Here is a 19,951-nt window from a genome sequence, read left to right as displayed (position 1 = left end):
TCAAAATTTCATACAAGTCTGTTTATATTTAGAGGTAGTCCAGGCACCTTCAAGAATCAAGATTATGTATATATATATATATCTACAGACTTGGCATTTAATATGGAATATATTTTTTTTCTTGACGGGTTTACTTTCTGAACTCTATATCAATCTGGTGAATTTTTTTTACCCTTCGGTGATGTCTTTGTTGAAAGAACCATGTCACTGAATGTCTTTCGCAGCAAGAAGTCAATAACAGGATTATATCACAGGTGGCGTGACAAAATTTAAGGACAGGTACATTTGACGATTGGCTTCACAATCGGGTATAAAAGGGTTGTTGCGTTCTGTATTAGTGGAAAACAACTGCTGCACGTCTACAAAAGCTATTGCCGCTTCCTCTGGAGATGGTCCATCAACTTGACAATGCTGTTTGTCATGGAGTGGTGGCTTTACGAAATTCTGGCATGAAACAGCGTGCTATTGCTCGGCAGTATGGCATCACTCAAGGTCAGGTGTCAAAGATCCTGAAACGAAATGCTCAGAGGGGTGTCCCTACTCCAATACCGAGGCCAGGATGTCCACGCAGAACCACAAGGAGAGATGATCGCCAGCTGCACCGGTTAGTCTGCAATGGCCGTACCAAGTCAGCTAATCGGCGTAGGGCTGAGTGGCATCAACTGACAAATGTGCCTGTATCCAGAAGGCTAGTCAACCAACGACTGGTTCAAGCAGGCTATCGTGCCAGGCGTCCCCTGAGAAAGCCACACCTGACCAGACAACACAGCCAGCGCCGATTGCAGTGGGCCAGAGAGCACCATCAATGGCAGCCAGGACACTGGAATCACGTGACCTTCAGTGACCAGTCTATATTTCTGGTCTATCGTCAAGATGGCCGCGTCCGAGTGTGCAGACAAGTGCATGAAGCCCACAACGAAGATTGTATAGTGCCAAGAGTCCAAGCTGGAGGTGGTGGGGTGACCGTTTGGGCTGCTTTTCATGCAGGGGGCAAAACTGACCTGGTTGTTCTGAATGGAAACCTGAACCAGTTCAAGTACAGGGTCATTCTGGAAGAAACATTGCTTCAATTTGCTCGTGCAGCCTTTCGAGGAAACTTTGTCTTCCAAGATGACAATGCACGGCCTCATCGTGCTCGCATGATCCAACAGTTTCTTGCTGAACGTGGTGTAGAGCATATGGAGTGGCCTGCCATGTCCCCAGATATGAATCCGATGGAGAACTTGTGGGCAGAATTAACGCATCAAATCGACAACTTGGACGAGCAGCCGACCTCTGTGCGTGAATTGCAGCAGGCTATTGTCACTGCATGGCAAGCGATTCCTGTCCAAACCTTGGCAAATCTCGTGAACAGCATGCCTCAACGTGTACGTGCTCTCCTGAATGCTCGTGGGGGTTACACGAAGTACTGAACTGTAATTTTACTGTCCGTAATCCCAGTCGTAATTTAGCTTTTGTTTTTGTTGAAAATTTTTTTGGCTAATGTGCAAAATAAAGAGATACTTCTGGAAAACGTACAGAAGTTTAACACAGTACTTTCCATGAATTGAGTTTGATATCAGTTTACATCACTTTCAAGGATCAATTTATTTGTTTCGAAATGTAAAATGTGGTTTTTGTTTCTTTTAAAGGTCACATTAACAAAATCTAGAATAATTTCAACATAATTCCAATGAACTTTTGGTTCTAAGTCATCTTGAAAAGTAAGTTCACCACCACAAAAAAAAAAATTCCATATTAAATGCCAAGTCTGTATGTAGAGCACACAACAAAATATACTACTGTACATATACACTTCTTAAAGTTCTTTTCATTTCTCATTCTATTTAACATTCCTGATGTTATTATATTTCCTGATGTTATTATATTAGTTTCTTGTCAAGGAAGGTTCTCACCAACATAAATCATGTCATTGCTGCCTGATTTTAGTCGATGTTGCTTTCCGACAGTCGGGATAAGTATGGCGGTGTTCAGACACGACCTGAAGTAAGAATTGGAGTTGCTCCTCATCCTTGGTAAGGAGACGGTTGTAACTTTTCATGAGGACCACACCTCGTTCAGCGTGATAATTTACGACCTTCAACTTCCTGATCTGTTCCACAGAAGCTCTGTAGCCTTCATGGTCACCCCATGTGCTTGAATCCACAGTTAAAGTCTGACGAGATTTTCAACTTTTCGAAGAATGTTTTTGTGTGTGGTGACACAAATTCTTCAATTCCCTTCTCGCTTAAGGCTTTCATGTCAGGCCGTGGCATATTTGATGGTTCTTCATCTAATGGACGCTCACCTTTCAGTGCTTCCACCATCAGTTGTTTAGTAGCGATAGGCACTTGTTTGTCGAAGAAGGCCAACCCCACCAGCTCTTCTGACAAGTACCACAGATGGTTCCTCAACTTCTCACTGGTGGCTGTTGAGATTGCACGATTTGCAGTCTTGTAAGAGATAAAGGTCTTCATCAGCAGCAAATCATTCAATAGAGCTTCAGCTGCACTTGGAGCTTTCATCCAGGCTTGCAAATACACTTCAGAAACAAACAGACAAATTTCTCGTCGACGATTCCTCTCTCGTGCCGTCAGCTTGAACTGTTGGTGGAAAAGCCAGATTTTGAGACTGTAGATGGCCTTCGACATCCATCTTGCATGGTGAATCGCACCAGGAGCACAGAAATGAATGCCACGAGCAGGAACTCCTCCAAGAAACAAAATGGTCAGTTCCAGAAGTTCTTTATAATCATCCCGTGGCTGATTGAGGTCAAGCTGCTTCTTTGCAAAATCAATAACTTTATCAGTCACAGGGAGAATGCGGTCTTTGACAGATTCATCAGAGAGACCAGAGATGAATGCAGTCTGGTCAATAGAGTCCCACTTTGATTGGAATCTCTTAAACAGAACAACTTCCGGTCCAGAGGTGCTCCCCATGACTGCTTTAAATGCTGCAGCAAGCAGCAGCTCCATAATGTGGTTGTTTTACCACTCTTACTCTAGTGACTCTAGTCCATAGATGTGATAATTATTCATAAGCATGTTTTATCAAAAGGTGTTTATTTATTTCTGTGATACACAACAACAACAACATGCATTTTAAAGGCCATTTTCCCTGCTAGAGCGGGGATTAGCCTTGTATTTATTTCTGTGATACATACTGTATAATCTGTGATATGTGTTTTTAGTGTTATGTGACCTCAATCACATGGCCTATTGGGGGAAATGTTCAAGGGTGCTGAACTACCTCTAAATATTTATGAATTTAGCTGACATTCGGCCTGGTTTGTTTTTAGGGAAAATGGACCAGTTGTAGGGTGAGAGCTTAACATTTCAAACTTTCAAAAATAAGGGCCACCCTAATGTTGATTAAAAAAAAAAAAAAACCCCATTGCTGTTTTGGTCCATATAAATAATTACAAAAAAGCACCGGTTGGTTAATGTAATTTGTGCACAAACAAGACCAAGCACTTGGAATCTTCAGTCAAACTTGTTAGCCACAATGCATGAAGATAATGAATAGTCCTATTTCACCTACATCATTAGCTTATGGGTCCCTTCCGAGGAGGCGTTTTATTACACGCTAACAGCATAATGTCATACTTTGTGATGCTTTCTCATGCTGCATTGTAATTATCAACCTGCAGAGCACCAATAAACTTCACGAGTTGCATTCAAAATCAAATGGCAGAAGCTTAATGGAATGAGCATCCCTTTACTAAACCTGAATTTCCTTTTACAAAAGCAGATGTATCAGTAATCTCATCAAAAAGTATACAATTAGGATAGGAAGAAATACCAGGGGAGGAAGATTATGAAGACTTTGGTATGCGATGTTTGATCAAAAAAAAAGGAGACAAGTGGCATCCTACAATCAATCGTAAGAAGGATGACTGCCTCAAGGATGAGGAATGGTGGTGTCAAAAACCAGAGGAGGGCTGCCAATTCAGAATCAGGACGTGACGTAGAGAGTTGGGATTGATAGCAAGAGGAGAGGCAATGAAAGATCAACAGAAAGAGAAGAGGTCAGGAGGAAGGGGAGAACGGTTTTTCGCAATGATAAAAATCAAATCATCTTATAAGGTAGAAACTATTTAAGTTCTTTTTCTTCTTCAAGTAATCTTTTTATCTTTCACACCATTGTTTGTTCCTCCATCTGCCCACCAGAATGCCCACGACTAAACTCAGTGAAGCTTAAAAAATGTTACACTACACTAAAAGTGAGGCAGAAAGGTGACAAGTTTTTCAAAGATTTTGAACTAAAATGTCAGCTCAAGATGAGGAATGACTATTGAAAACTGTTTTTATTTCACCCATACATTTTGTACACAGTTTCTTTCTATATCAAGTCTAAAACTTTGTCATGGATGACGGCAATGCAAAATTGTTTTTGCGTGTCATTGATCGTGGTCACATAATTAATTATTCCACACACATGAACCAAAAAGCAGAGTTAAGCAATTGGTTAAAACTTCTGTCTGTATGACTGTCGACAAACGTAATTTCATGATGGATGAACAACTTAATTTCAATTGTTATATTTTGAACACAAATCAGAAAATGAACATGTAGTTTAGCAGTACAATGGCTTTGAATTTGATCCGTTCGTGCATGCACAGAGAGGAGTGATGACTGTTTTTACTCTGTCTGCCTGTCTGGCAGTCAGACAAAATTGAAAATTATTCCAAACAGGGAACTTACTGTTTTTAAGGACCTCATAAAGGACACAAACATCAGGCACGAATAACTAATGTAGCGTGTTAGATAGGGTGATGTAAAAGCCGCTGCATCAAAGGTGTTAAAGTTCTGAAATGTTTTTATACAACCTTTAATATCCTATTTTATTTCATTTTAATTATATATTTGAGCAATGTAGAACACAAATCGGCTTTTACAACTTTCAAAACACTTTAGTTTAGCAGTATCTAGACAAAATATTTCTGCATTATACGTCATCACGACAAATCAAATTTGCCGCTCGTAGACCCCGCCCATGTCCTTGGTTCTCAAGACAGCATGGGGAATTGGGGTAAGGTGTTCTATGAACAAGAGTTTTTGAAACTCTTCACATTTACTACCAAACGATGACAATGCAAGTTCAGAACTTCAGAATATTATCCCAATGCAGCACAGAAAACATGACACTGTGCTCCAATTTTAGGGGACAATGTATCTAATCTTATGTGTGTTTCAACCTTCTCAACTAATATCCGAAGTGTCCATGTGATATAGACTAGCATTTTGTATATGCTGTTGTATTGATCGATGTGAAAAAAATGTTTAAATCACACACCTCAGCAAAGAAGGTACCACCTGGAAACGGGCATAAATGCACACATACTGTATATGTACATATGTATATAGTGTCACATGACTGGGGTCGAGAAGGGCCACAGGGAATTTGAAAAGTGAAGTCAGGCTCTGAATGAAGTCACAGGGAATTTGCAGACGTTGGAGGATGAAAGACATTGCGGTATCTGTTGCTCTGCAGAACTATTCAGAGCACAGCAGCGTATTCAGATGATAGAGGTTTGACAACCAATCGTACCTGGAAGGTAGTGGCACATTGTAGTTCAAAGGAAGCTCAGCAATTCTTTCCACTGAGGTCTCAGTCATGTTTCAGTATACTGTACTCAGAATTTGGAGAACTTGATGCATGATCTGGCTCTACATAATTGCCCAACTATCACCAACACTGCAACCTAAAATGATCTCTCAACTCTGTCCCACCCTGAACACCAGCGGTTTTTATTATTTATTTCCAGGAGTGAGTCTCATGGAAGAGCAAGGTAGAACTTACAGGGGGGAAATGTCAAGGGAACGAATGAACAGGAAAAGAAGAGATGGAGAAGAGATGAAAACCGAATATTAGCAAATAAAATGGTGGAGTTAGAAAAGCTTAATGGGGTAATAAAGATCATTGGTCAAAATTGGGGATGACAATGACAAGAAATGGCGATGCACTGCTTGATTCAAGTCCTGGAGGGAAGAATAAGACAGAACAGCCTCTGGAAGTTGGTTCCATAGACAGGATAAGTGAGGAATAAAAGAGTTGAGGTGTGTCGTCAGCCTGGATTTTGGAAGTTTAACCAGCATGGGTTACTAGAAGAAAGCATGCATCCTGGAGTTGCAGAAGAGGGTCGGACAACTGAGAGACAAGAGGGAGCAATGTTGGAGCATATATGGTAGAAAATAGAGACCACCAACCTGCCTACAATTTGAGAGCAACAGACAGACCTTGTGCTTCGGCCTCATCACAGGAGAATCCAATCATTTTGAGAGCTACGGATTCTACAGAATCCAGGGGAGCCAGATGTAATGCTGTGAGTAGCTCTGCTTTCCTAAGGATAGGAAGAAAAAAGAGGTCCGATTTTCTAAGAAAAGACTTGGATCGACAGAGGATGCCTCTCACAGTGGACGACCAAGGAAATTGAGAGGTAGCTTCATATGATGATCATTTCAGAGTGATTTGGTGAGACTAATAGATTTTCCAGCATTGAAGGACATGCTCCATTTAGCAGAACAGAGTCGAATCATTTCCAGATCAGCAGAGAGAGAGAGAGAGGGGGGCAGCTGACATCTCCTCAGCAAAGGGGTGGGGAAACTGTACGACACAATGTGGAGTCCTCTGCAAAAAGGCAGAGGGATTTCTAGATCATTGTAGAGGTTATTAAATTTTGTCGAGGTTTCCGCATTGTCCGTTTGCACTTGGCCTCCCATGTGTACGTAGCACGGGTACCTTTGTTAGCACAAGATATTACAACATATTTGAGCTATAAAACTCAGTGCAGCACGATGACTCATTACCTCAGCTTGGCTTTCGACTTCAATATTCTGAGCACAAAAAATAATAAAAATACACAAACAACAAATATGTCGTGCATAGCACAATACTTGCAAAATTCCTAAAATAAGTTTGTTGACCTTTTGGCCTATGTTGACCTTTTGGCCTCAGAAATAATTGGTGGTTGAATTCAGTGATCTGATATGCAAATCTTCTTCAAAGTTCAAGTCAATTAGATGAAAATTGCTGATTTTAGAAATTCGGCCGATGTTGACCTATTTACCTTTACATCTCCAAAATAATTTGTGGTTGAATTTGGTGATCTGAAATGTAAATACTCTTCAAATTTCAAGGCAATTGGATGAAAATTGAGGATTTTAGAAATGTGTCAAAGTTGTTGACCTTTGACCCATGTTGACCTTTTGACTTCAAAATCAATAGGCTTTGCCTTTATGATCAATTTCACCAAATGGTGAAGTAAAGATCGGTTTAAAATTGTGACATGTCAGCAATTGACATACAAAAAGACAGCCAGACAGATAAACACAGAATAGTGCACAAGACGAAACAATGTACGAGAAAAACCTTCGATTTTCACAAGTAAAAATAGTGCATGTACAAATAAGTTGTTAAAAATAAGGAGAACAGGAAAAGAAAAATAGTCAAGCACACAGACAATTCATTTGTAGACTCGATGGACAGCAGAGGAGAACCCAGAAGCTTTTACACAAAAATTGTGATCTAGATCCCTGAACTGACAAAAGAGTTGGGAAAGTCTACGAACATGAATCGTTTAGATGAACAGGATCAGAGAGGAGAGAAACTAATGTGAGTCGGTGTCTGGAACAAAGGTGATGGAAGTGAGGTTCTACCAACCTCACATGTTGCTAAATGTCATGCACCAACAAAAGATTGAACAAAGCAATTCAAGGAGTCCCACAGCACTCCACAAATAGGCAAAGGAGTCAGGTTAAAGGAAAAAAATATGTAGCAGATAACATAAAGTTCATCCTTTCTAAAACTTCAAAAGCTAAATCTGATTGTTATCAATGTTTTCACTTTCAGCGAAAAGGAATGGCGAGCAAATGCAACTTCAGTGAATTTCCCAGGAATTTTTTGTTGAGGCAAGAAGAGCAAACCAATATACAGTCACGTGAAAAAGTAAGGACACCCCATGTAAAGTTTTGACTTTTTCAACATATATCAACATACAGCTATTTGATCTTCATTTCAACAATATTGATCGATAAAGGTGATATAATATAACAAATATCATGAAACATTTACATTTTGTAGTCCATTGTATAATTTAAATAAACATAAATGCAAATTTCGCATGTGGAAAAAGTAAGTACCCCCCTACATTTATCAACAACAACAACAACATGCATTTTAAGGCCATTTTCCCTGCGAGAGCGGGGGTTAGCCTTGCGGTCCCCATGACAATCTTCTCCATCTTGCCCGATTTTCTGCATCTCTCCTTGTTAACCCCCTTGCCCGCATTTCTTCTTCCACCATCTTTAGCCAAGTCTTTCTCGGTCTTCCACGTCCTCGACTTCCTTCTACATTCATTTCCATCACTCTTCTCAACCAGTCACTTTCATCCTTCCTCAACACATGACCAAACCATCTCAACCTGTTCCTCTTCACAGCATCAATCACAGGCTCTATTTCCATCATTTATCGCAATTCATCATTTATCTTCCTCTCTCTCAACGACACTCCGCACATCCATCGAACCATTCGCATTTCCACCCTTTCCAACCTTCGTTGCTGCTCTACGTTCATTACCCATGTCTCGCTCCCATAAATCATAACATTTCTGACACATGCAGCATACACCTTTCCCTTCAGCTTCAACGACACTCCCCTCCTCATCAGCATGCCACTCAGTTCCCGAAACTTCTTCCATGCACATCTCACTCCAGCAACCATTGCTGAGTCTGATCCAACTTCTCCATTCAGCATGTCTCTGAGGTAGCAAAATGTTTTCACACCTTCCAGCTTCACGCCGTCTCCAAGATCCAACTCAACATTCCCTCCATGTGCAGCTCCCTCTGTGCACACCTTACATTTGAATGTAGCTGCCACACTGGTTAATGACCCTCTCAGACCACTACATTTTTGATGAACCCACTCAGCGCACATTGTACATTGAATGGAGTTCACTCCGACACCCTTCCTGCACACAGCACAGGGCGGGCCACTTCCCAGTTCTTTCCACCTCACCACATGCTTTACCACTTGCCATCTCCTTGGTCTTTCCGACATTCACCTTCAGACCTTTTGTCTCCATACATTCCTTCCACTTGTTCATCTTTTCCTTCAGTCCATCCATACTTTCCGCAATCAACACCAGATCATCTGCATACAACAACTCCCTCCCAACACCTCCCCCTACATTTATCACTACTTCAAAAACCTAAAATTAGAATCAGGTGCACCAGCTCAGGTGCAAATGATTAGAACATCGTCAGAGAGGATCTTGGAGGAACCTGTCTTATTTAAACCTCAGACATTTAGTTTGGTTTGCTCTTTGTTGTTGAAGTGTGCGGCGTCACCATGCCTAGATCAAAAGAGCTCTCTGAGGCCTACAGAAAGAAGGTTATAGATGCCTACGAGTCTGGGAAGGGATTTAAAAAGATCTGCAAACAATTTGAAATCAATCACTTCGACTGTCCGGAAGATCATCTACAAGTGGAGAAGATTCCAAACAACTGCCAACTTGTTTAGGCCGGGCCGCCCCAGCAAGTTCAGCCCAAGAGCAGACCGCAAGATGCTGGAAGAAGTCTCGAAGAACCCCAGAATGACATCACAGAACCTACAGGTAGCTCTTGCCACTGTTGATGTCAAAGTGCACGAGTCTACCATTAGAAAGAGGCTGCACAAATTTGATCGACATGGGAGGTGTGCCAGGAGGAAACCTTTGCTGTCCAGAAAGAACATCAGGGCAAGACTAAAGTTTGCCAATGAACACCGAGGCAAAGACAAGCACTTCTGGAACAATGTGCTCTGGACAGGTGAGTCAAAGGTAGAGCTATTTGGCCACAGTACCAGAAGACATGTTTGGCGAAAACCAAAGACAGAATTTGACCACAAGAACCTGATAACAACTGTAAAGCATGGTGGTGGAAATATTATGGTTTGGGGCAGCTTTTCTGCATCAGGGCCTGGGCAGCTCACCATCATAGAATCCACTATGAATTCTTCATTGTTCCAGAGGGTGCTTGAAGATAATGTGAGGCCATCTGTCGGAAATTTGAAGCTCAACCGAAGGTGGACCTTGCAACATGACAATGACCCGAAACATACCAGTAAATCCACCAAGGAATGGCTGAAAAGAAAGAAATGGAGGGTTCTGGAATGGCCAAGTCAAAGCCCAGATCTAAATCCCATCGAGATGTTGTGGGGGGATTTGAAACGAGCTGTGCATGCAAGAAACCGCTCAAACATCGCACAGCTGAAAGAATTCTGCATGGAGGAGTGGGCAAAAGTTTCTCCCAGTCGATGTCAGAGACTGGTAGACAGTTATAAGAAACGCCTACTTGAGGTTGTTTCTGCCAAAGGGGGCAATACCACCTATAAGAGCCAAGGGTGTACTTACTTTTTCCACATGCGAAATTTGCATTTATGTTCATCTAAATTATACAATGGACTACAAAATGTAAATGTTTCATGATATTTGTTATATTATATCACCTTTATCTATCAATATTGTTGAAATGAAGATCAAATAGCTGTATGTTGAAATATGTTGAAAAAGTCAAAACTTTACATGGGGTGTACTTACTTTTTCACGTGACTGTACATCTATGACCGGCTGTTAAAGCATATTGCAGTTGCGTGCATTTCCAAGCTTATTCCCTCAATCAAGAATCACTGGTTGGGTGTTAGCTCGGCCACAACGAGCCATGGCAGATTAGCAAAGGCCTCCTGTGACTCTGTGGGTTTGACGCAATCAAAAAGCTTCCCAATCCAGATTTATCCTGCTAATACGTCCTCCCTCCTGGACCGAGTATTGACTAACTTAACTCTATTGTTCTTCTTCTGATCACTTTCTTGTTAAGTGTTTCTTACCTCAGTCGACTACTGTAGGTGTCAACGCATATCTTCATTTTGGCGAGCAGTGCCGAGATTGATGCCTGAGAAACAGTAGAAGTGGCTTCAACCCCTTCCTCATCCTCGTCAACCCCCCGATCCTCTTGCTTCTCCATTTCATCGTGATCTTGACCGCCATTGGGACCGCTGGACACCGAAGGTAGAAGCAGAGGGATGAGTGGTGAGCATTGGGCCATGGAACGTAGCAGCTCCAAAAGTGCCCGGTACAAGGGCACGTGACGCGCCATGTCTAATACTATAAGAAAAGGATGGGGCCGGAAAGAAAAGCAAGTTTTGTGACAATCAAATTTATGGGGAAGGAAAATGCACAAGATAGCTCTGAGAACAATAGGAGCAACAATAGAGGCAATTGTTTTCCTTAAACATTTCAATGTGTTTTTCCCCTTAAACTTAAACTCAGGCCATTTCAATCAGAGTATCTCAGACTAAATGAAGAACATGCAAAAAGAGTCGGTAACGGACAATGAGAGGAAAGTTATTTTCACTACATTTGACGTGAACCGTGCCATGCTGAATTGTGCTGTGCACAGCAGGAAACACTTTGTAGTTTTATGTCACCCCACTCTACCCCTCCCCACCAATTTCGCTAACCTCAACCCCATCTCATTCCTAACCCTTATATCCCCACATAATTATATGTGTCTTCATCTCATGTTTGAACAATTACTACGTAATTCTGTTACCCCCCACGTTGAAAGAGTACATGTTAAACAAAACAGTTTCATTACACATGCTAAAGGATACGACATCAACCAGATGAACTTGCTTTAGAGAGAAACACTTGCAAATAAAATAATCTTACTATAATTCACCAAATGCCTGTCTGTCTGTTCCCAGGTACGGCAAAAACGGCTGAACCGATCGCAGCGAAATTTGGGGTGGGTAATCCTGGGACGCCCTGGAGTAAAATAGGCTATATTGTTTTTCCAATTTTTTCCCCAATTTTCCAATTTCCAATTTTCCAGTTTTTCCAAACACGATGGAATAATATTTACCGATATGAACAGCGATGTGGCTTTTATTGAAATTCTACAAATATTGTTTAGATTTTGATGATTTGCGTGTGATATGATTTAACGGATGTTTATATAAATCGTTTAAAATAAAAAAAGCCTTCAATTTCTGATACTTTGCCTTTTCATTTGGGCCTCACAATCGAAGCCCCGCCCATAGGGCGGGTACGGTTGCTAGTTATTTTAAAGCAGGAAGTCAAATGTTGGCAGTTTGGAGTGTCATAATGATTCGAAATTTATACAAGATGTAGGCACGTGGAAGAGACATTGCACAGGTTAAAAGGTGTGTGAAGACTTTTCTTTGACTTATATCCAATTCCACACCTTTTAACATTTAACCAATCTCCACCAGATTTGCATACGTGCTGGGGTCACAGGCTCACTTCAAGTGAACAAATCCCCTACCCCTAAATTCCCCCCTCCCACCTGCCACAAGGAAATTCTCTATGTATAGGTGTGTGTATGTATGTCTATAAATCATAGAAAACAAACAGCTACACCAATCTTTAACAAAGTTTGCAAACTACCTAGAGGGATACCTCGGGGCATACGTATTGCAAAAAATCGCTGGCAGGTGTTTTTCCTGTTGCATTGATCGAGGAGACCTAAATGGACATGTGGGAAGGAGTATGGATGGTTTTGACGGAGTTCATGGGGGTTACGGATATGGTGTGAGAAATGGAGAAGGTGAAAGGATTTTGGAGTTTGCTGATGGAGCTGATTTGTTGATTTGTAATACTCAGTTCCAGAAAGAGGATAATAAGCTTGTTACATACACGTCAGGTGGGTCGACGACAACCGTTGACTACCTGATGGTGCGTAGGCGAGATAGGAGGCACCTCCGGGATACAAAGGTGATCCCGGGGGAGGAGGCTGTTTCACAGCACCACTTGGTTGTCTGCGACATAAGGGTGAAAGGTGCGAGGAGAGCTCGGCGGGTGAAGTACCAACCGAGAATGAAGGTGTGGAGGTTGAAAGGGGTGACAGTAAGGGAGGCATTAAAAGAGAGGCTGAGTAGGGTCGAGGATGATGTGGTTGAGCTTGAAAGTGGTTGGATGTCAATGAAAGCTACTCTGTTGGGAGCCGTTGGTGAGGTTTGTGGATGGACAAAAGGACCACCGAGGCACTCGGAAACATGGTGGTGGGATGATGAAGTTGGAAAGAGGATTGACGAGAAGAGGAAGAAGTTCAAGGAGTGGCAGAAGGCGAAGGGTACGGGAGCAGAAACAGCAGAGCATGAAAGTTATAAGGCAGCCAGGAAGGCTGCAAAGAAAGAGGTAGCAAAGGCGCAGGAGGCATGTAGGAAAATGTTCGGAGAACGCTTGGATTCGGAAGAGGGTCAGAAAGCAGTATTCAGGATTGCAAAGCAGATAGCGAAAGAGAGGTGTGATGTGATGGGGGTGAGTTGCTTGAAGGATGAAGTGGGACAAATCGTTGTCGACCCAGATGGAATTAAAGGAAGATGGAAAATATATATGGAAATGCTGTTGAATACAGATAATGAATGGGATGGCAACATAGAGAGTAACCCAGTTTTAGGACCGGCAGAGAAGATAACTGAGAAGGAAGTTGAGGAAGCGATAAAAGCAATGAAGGGTAGAAAAGCAGGAGGGCCAACGGGAGTTGTGGGAGATATGTTGAAGGCAGCAGGAAGTTGGGGTGTGAAGAGAATGACAGAGATCTGTAATCTGGTGGTGAAAGAAGGCCGCATTCCAGTGGCTTGGGAACTGAGTACCCTCGTCCCTCTATACAAGGGGAAAGGTGACCCTCTGGAGTGTGGCTCGTACCAAGCGATAAAGTTATTGGAGCATGGAATGAAGGTATTGGAAAGGGTGTTGGAGAGGAGGATAAGGAAGAAAGTGAAGATCGACGAAATGCAGTTTGGATTTATGCCAGGAAGAGGAACAACAGACGCGCTTTTCATTGTGAGGCAGTTGCAGGAGAAGTACATGGAGAAGAGGAAGAAGTTGTTTCTTGGGTTTGTTGATCTGGAGAAAGCATTCGATAGGGTTCCACGCGAAGTATTGACATGGGCATTGAGGAAGTTAGGAGTGGAGGAATGGTTGATCAGAGTAGTGATGGCAATGTACAAAAGAGCGCGTACAGCTGTAAGGACGAAGGACGGGAACAGTGGTGAGTTTGAGGTGAAGGTGGGAGTGCATCAGGGGTCGGTACTAAGTCCACTACTATTTGTAGCTGTGATGGAGGTGCTGGCTCAGAACGTAAAGGAGGGTTTACCGTGGGAGTTGTTGTACGCAGATGATCTGGTATTGATTGCGGAAAGTATGGATGGACTGAAGGAAAAGATGAACAAGTGGAAGGAATGTATGGAGACAAAAGGTCTGAAGGTGAATATCGGAAAGACGAAGGTGATGGCAAGTGGTAAAGCATGTGGTGAGGTGGAAAGAACTGGGAAGTGGCCCTGTGCTGTGTGTAGGAAGGGTGTCGGAGTGAACTCCATTCAATGTACAATGTGCGCTGAGTGGGTTCATCAAAAATGTAGTGGTTTGAGAGGGTCATTAACCACTGTGGCAGCTACATTCAAGTGTCGTAGCTACATTCAAGTGTAGTAGCTACATTCGTGTAGTAGCTCAAAACACGCAGCTACATTCAAGTGTAAGGTGTGCACATAGGGAGCTGCAGATGGAGGAAATGTTGAGTTGGATCTTGGAGACGGCGTGAAGCTGGAAGGTGTGAAAACATTTTGCTACCTCGGAGACATGCTGAATGGAGAAGGTGGATCAGACTCGGCAACGGTTGCTTGAGTGAGATGTGCATGGAAGAAGTTTCGGGAACTGAGTGGCGTGCTGATGATGAGGGGAGTGTCGTTGAAGTTGAAGGGAAAGGTGTATGCTGCATGTGTGAGAAATGTTATGATTTATGGGAGCGAGACATGGGTAATGAACGTAGAGCAGCAACGAAGGTTGGAAAGGGTGTAAATGCAAATGGTTCGACGGATGTGCGGAGTATCGTTGAGAGAGAGGAAGACAAATGATGAACTGCGAAAGATGATGGGAATAGAGCCTGTGATTGATGCCGTGAAGAGGAACAGGTTGAGATGGTTTGGTCATGTGTTGAGGAAGGATGAAAGTGACTGGTTGAGAAGAGTGATGGAAATGAATGTAGAAGGAAGTAGAGGATGGGGAAGACCGAGAAAGACTTGGCTAAAGATGGTGGAAGAAGAAATGCGGGCAAGGCGGTTAACAAGGAGAGATGCAGAAAATAGGGCAAAATGGAGAAGATTGTCATGGGGACCGCAAGGCTAACCCCCGCTCTAGTAGGGAAAATGGCCTTTAAAATGCATGTTGTTGTTGTTGTTCTTGATCGTTCACACATGGAAGAGCTGTGAATGTCTCGTCTTGGTTTTAGCTTTTGCTTTTGGAGTAAGTCAGCATAAACCAACATGAAGTTGAGAGGGGAGATTTGAAGGGGAGGGGTGAGGGGAGTTTTGAAGGGGAGGGTGAGGGGAGTTTTTAAGGGGAGGAGTGAGGGGGGTTTTATGGGGAAAGGTGAGGGGGGAGATTTGAAGGTGAGGGTTGAGGGGAATTTTGATGGGGAGGGTTGAAGGGGGTTTTATGGGGAAAGGTAAGGGGGGAGATTTGAAGGGAAGTGTTGAGGAGGGAGTTTTGAAAGGGAGGGAAGAGGAGGCGATTTTAAGGGGAGGGTTGAAGGGGAAGGTTTGTAGGAGAGGGTTGACAGGAGAGTTTTGAAGGGGAGCGATGAGGGGGAAGATTTGAAGGGGAGGGTGAAGGGGGGGAGTTTTGAAGGGGAGGGGTGAGGAGGAGCTTTGAAGGGGAGGGTGGAGATTTGAAGGGGAGGGTTGAGGAGGAAGGTTGGAAGGAGAGGGTTGAGGTGGGAGATTTGAAGGGGAGGAAAGAGGGAGGCAATTTTAAGGGGAGGAGTGAGTGGGGAGTTTTGAAGAGGAGGGGTAGGGGGGATGTAGTGATGGAATGGGGGTAGGAGGGAGTAGAGGGAGGGGTCATGGGGTGGAACGCTCATAAGCGTAGGATTGGGGCAAGCACCAGTAGAGGAGAGAACAGAGGGGAAGGATTTTACACTGAAGATGTACAAGAGGAACAATGAATAAAATACTTACATCCAATGCAAACTGGGGTTCTTGAGATTTTCGAGTCAGAGATGTTTGTTTTGAAAACGTTGGAGGAGTTGTGATTTAAAAGAGAGTTTAGAGATTGGGGAAAGGAAGAACTGTAAGAGATTGCATTTTTTGAATCAGAATGATTGAAGGAGCGATTTGAAAAGAGCCTTTTGAAAAGGAAGAGAGTAAGATGTAATAGAAGGGAGTATACAATATGGGAGATGGAAGTTTAAACATTATAAAACCAAATTGTGATGACTGCCTGGGTATTCACTGAAATGAGGGCAGGGAGGCTGGGAGAACAAAGATTTCCAGACAGGTTCAGGAGGAGGAAAAGAAGAATAGAAGGAGATTAACCAGCCAGGTGGAGTGGAGCTCGAAGGAAGGCGGAGGTGTATATAAGCACTTTGTTATTACGGTAGGAGGGACTCATTTTATTATTTTTTGTGAAGGTTCAGTTAAAGCAGATTTGAGTAAAAAAAGGAGAAAGGTTGAAAGAACACATGAATGAGTATGGTAAATACTTCACAAAAAGAATGGGGATAGAAAGGTGAAATTGGCTGGAAAAGAAAGGAAGAGAGGATAGGAGGGGCGAGACAACATGTCCTCCTTTGTGGGAGGGAGCCGGGGGGACGGGGGGAAGGAGGGGTGAGGTGAGGAGGAATTTATTTATGTATATACAGTGCATTCAAAAAGTATTCAGACCCCTTCACTTTTTTCACATTTTATGTTGCAGCCTCATGTTGAAATCGTTTAAATTCATTTTTTCCCTCATCAATCTACACTCAATACCCCATAATGACAAAGAGAAACAGGATTTTAGAAAGTTTTGCAAATTTATTAAAAAGAAAAAATTGAAATATCACATTGACATTCGTATTCATACACTTTGCTATGACACTTGAAATTTAGCTCAGGTGCCTCCCATTTCTCTTGATCATCTTTGAGATGTTTCCACACCTTGATTGGAGTCCACCTGTGGTCAATTCAATTGATTGGACATGATTTGGAAAGGCACACACCTGTCTATGTAAGGTCTCGCAGCAGACAATGCATATCAGAGCAAAAACCAAGCCATGAGGTCGAAGGAACTGCCTGCAGAGCTCAGAGACAGGATTGTGTCGAGGCACAGATCTGGGGAATCCTACAAAAAAATTCTGCTGCATTGAAGGTTCCCAAGAGCACAGTGGCCTCCATAATTCTAATATGGAAGAAGTTTGGAACAACTCGGACTCTCCCTAGAGCTGGCCGCCCGGCCAAACTGAGCAATCGGGGGAGAAGGGCCTTGGTAAGAGAGGTGACCAAGAACCCGATGGTCACTTTGGCTGAGCTCCAGAGATCCTGTGTGGAGATGGGAGAAACTTCCAGAAGGACAACCATCACTGCAACACTCCACCGATCTGGGCTTTATCGCAGAATGGCCAGACGGAAGCCTCTTCTCAGTGAAAGACACAGGAAAGCCTGCTGGGAGTTTGCAAAAAAGCACCTAAAGGACTCTCAGACTGTGAGAAACAAGATTCTGTGGTCTGATGAAACCAAGATTGAACTGTTTGGCCTCAATTCTCAGCGTCATGTCTGGAGGAAACCAGGCACCGCTCATCACCTGCCCAATACCATCCCAACGGTGAAGCATGGTGGTGGCAGCATCATGCTGTGGGGGTGTTTTTCAGCAGCAGGGACTGGGGGACTGGTCAGGGTTGAGGGAACAATGAACGGAGCAAAGTACAGAGATATCCTTAATGAAAACCTGAAACAGAGCGCTCAGGGCCTCAGACTGGGCCGAAGGTTCACCTTTCAACAGGACAACGACCCGAAGCACACAGCCAAGACAACGCAGGAGTGGCTTAGGGACAACTCTGTGAAGGTCCTTGAGTGGCCCAGCCAGAGCCCTGACTTGAACCCAATCAAACATCTTTGGAGAGACCTGAAAATGGCTGTTCACCAACGGTCCCCATCCAACCTGACAGAGTAGGGGAGTTAGGGTTAGGTTCTAATACTGACCTGTACTTGATACTGACCGGTAATGACTGACCTGTACTTCAATTCTAATAAAATGACTTTCAAGATTGTTTTTTAAAAATCCAGAAGTTTTAGTGCTACTGAAGCAGTCTTATTCACCAACCACCGTTATACAATGTGATAAGACATGGAGACTCAGTTTAGAAGATGGACAGCATCAATCAGCATGTAACATAGCCATTATAGCAGCCTCTTCTTCACCAAAATACACATGCCACGCCCTAATGCTATATATCGATAGGCTATATGTCACGGTTCGTGGAAGTATTTTCGGAAAATAACCCTCGGAACATAAATTGGGAAATAAAACTTCAGAACTTGGTTCATGAAACGTGATCCTCTCTGAAATGGAGGTGGGATACTTTGATTCCTGGAGGATACTTTGACTCCTGGAAGGACTCCGTTTCACCTTCTGAAATCCGCAACTGGGGATTACAACCAACGAGAGTGCAAAGGAGAGTGAGAACATGATAGAGATAGAAAGAGAGAAAGAGAGAAAGAGGTAAAGAGAGAAAGAGAGAGAGAGACACACACACAAACACATGAAAAACAAGAGGGAGAATTGCCTTGCAATACATGTCCCCTACCAAGTTTCAGTTCAATATGTTGAAGAACCACCTTTAGAGGCCATTTTTCCCTGCAGATCAGCGGTTGGCCTTTTTCGGGCACCTTCGTCCATTTTTTGAAGCAATGTTTTACGGCCGGATGCCCCTCCTGCCGCCAACCCTGCTAGTCGTCTCTTACGACACACAGGGAATTACCAGTGAACTGGTACTCAATTTGCCAACCTCGAAAGGATGACAGGCTGAGTCAAGCTCCCTGGTGTTAATTCAGCGATCGACCGGGATTCAAACCCAGGATCCTAGGATCCCAAGCCGGCACCCTAACCGCTAAGCCAACACCAGGCTTCAATATGTTGAAGGGTAAGGGGAAAAGTCTGGAAAACTGACCTATGTGCAATATGTGATATTTTATAAGTCCAAAAGGGCAAAACTCCCTGAAAAATTGGTGAAACTCCCCAAAACTCAATCTTGTTCTACAGGTTATCCAAATAAATCCATGTACCAAATTTCAGTTGAATATGTTGAAGGGGATGGCGAAAATGTCTGGAAAACCACAGGTGGGACGGACAGACAGACAAGATGGAGAGCAAACCTAAAGTCCCCTCCGGGTAGGGGACTAACAAGTGAAAACTTCAGGAAAAGGATGAGTTCCCTATCAATTTTTGCACATCGTGATACATTAATTTACCGATGGTGTAATTTCAATAAACCACAACGACAAATTAAAATGCACCTGACCTTATTTTATCAGATCATTTCCATAGTAAATTCACTCTCTTAAGCTGGACTTCAACTTTGAAATCAATGCACAGTAGAAGTCAGAAACTGAGATCTGCTACTCCACCGATTGGCTGATATAGCACCGTTCATCACTTTTATTGTTTTGACTGTATATCAATCTGCCAGGCCTGAATAACGTCTTAACAAAGGACGCCCGGCCCTTTCAATTGCCACATTGTTCTTTCAACATAAAAAGAAGCCAAATAAATAAATAAATGGTAATTGTCAAACGTAATCGTAAATAATTTGAACGTGGAAACCAAAAGGCAACAGACGATGTTGCAAAATATTCAAAACACATGATAAAAAAATCTTTTGTAACAAGGTACGAGTAGATGGAGACACTAAGATGACAATGAATAAACTTAAAGATCACAAGCAACCCCAAGGTGTGTTTGGGGACACTAAAAAATAACCCAAAAAAAAGATTCAACTGGCTTTGGAACATTGTGTCTCACAAATGCCAACCACTCATGCTGAGATTGCAGAAATATTGTGTGTGTGAGATGTAACACAGCTGGCCGGTAACACGTGGGCTTCATGGAGAGCTTTCATGTTTTTCTTTTCTTTTTCGCACTTTTAAAACACTTGCCCAC

The 19,951-nt window shown here is 42.9% G+C and overlaps 1 protein-coding gene across 3 annotated transcripts in view; it reads right to left on the bottom strand.

The window, feature by feature from the left end:
- BIRC6 (baculoviral IAP repeat containing 6) overlaps positions 1-19,951 on the bottom strand; it is a 538,457-nt gene that overhangs the window by 80,201 nt on the left and 438,305 nt on the right. For all 3 annotated transcript variants that reach the window (XM_078784399.1, XM_078784400.1, XM_078784401.1), the window contains one exon: positions 10,843-11,119. In XM_078784399.1, coding sequence (XP_078640525.1) covers positions 10,843-11,119 — 277 coding nt within the window. The remainder of the gene's footprint in view (positions 1-10,842; positions 11,120-19,951) is intronic.

This window comes from Myxine glutinosa, chromosome 9 (assembly GCF_964187855.1).
Source record: "Myxine glutinosa chromosome 9, kmMyxGlut1.1, whole genome shotgun sequence".
Lineage (NCBI taxonomy): Eukaryota > Metazoa > Chordata > Myxini > Myxiniformes > Myxinidae > Myxine > Myxine glutinosa.
The sequence above is the reverse complement of the archived record's forward strand: the minus strand, read 5'-3'. Positions and strand labels throughout refer to the sequence as shown.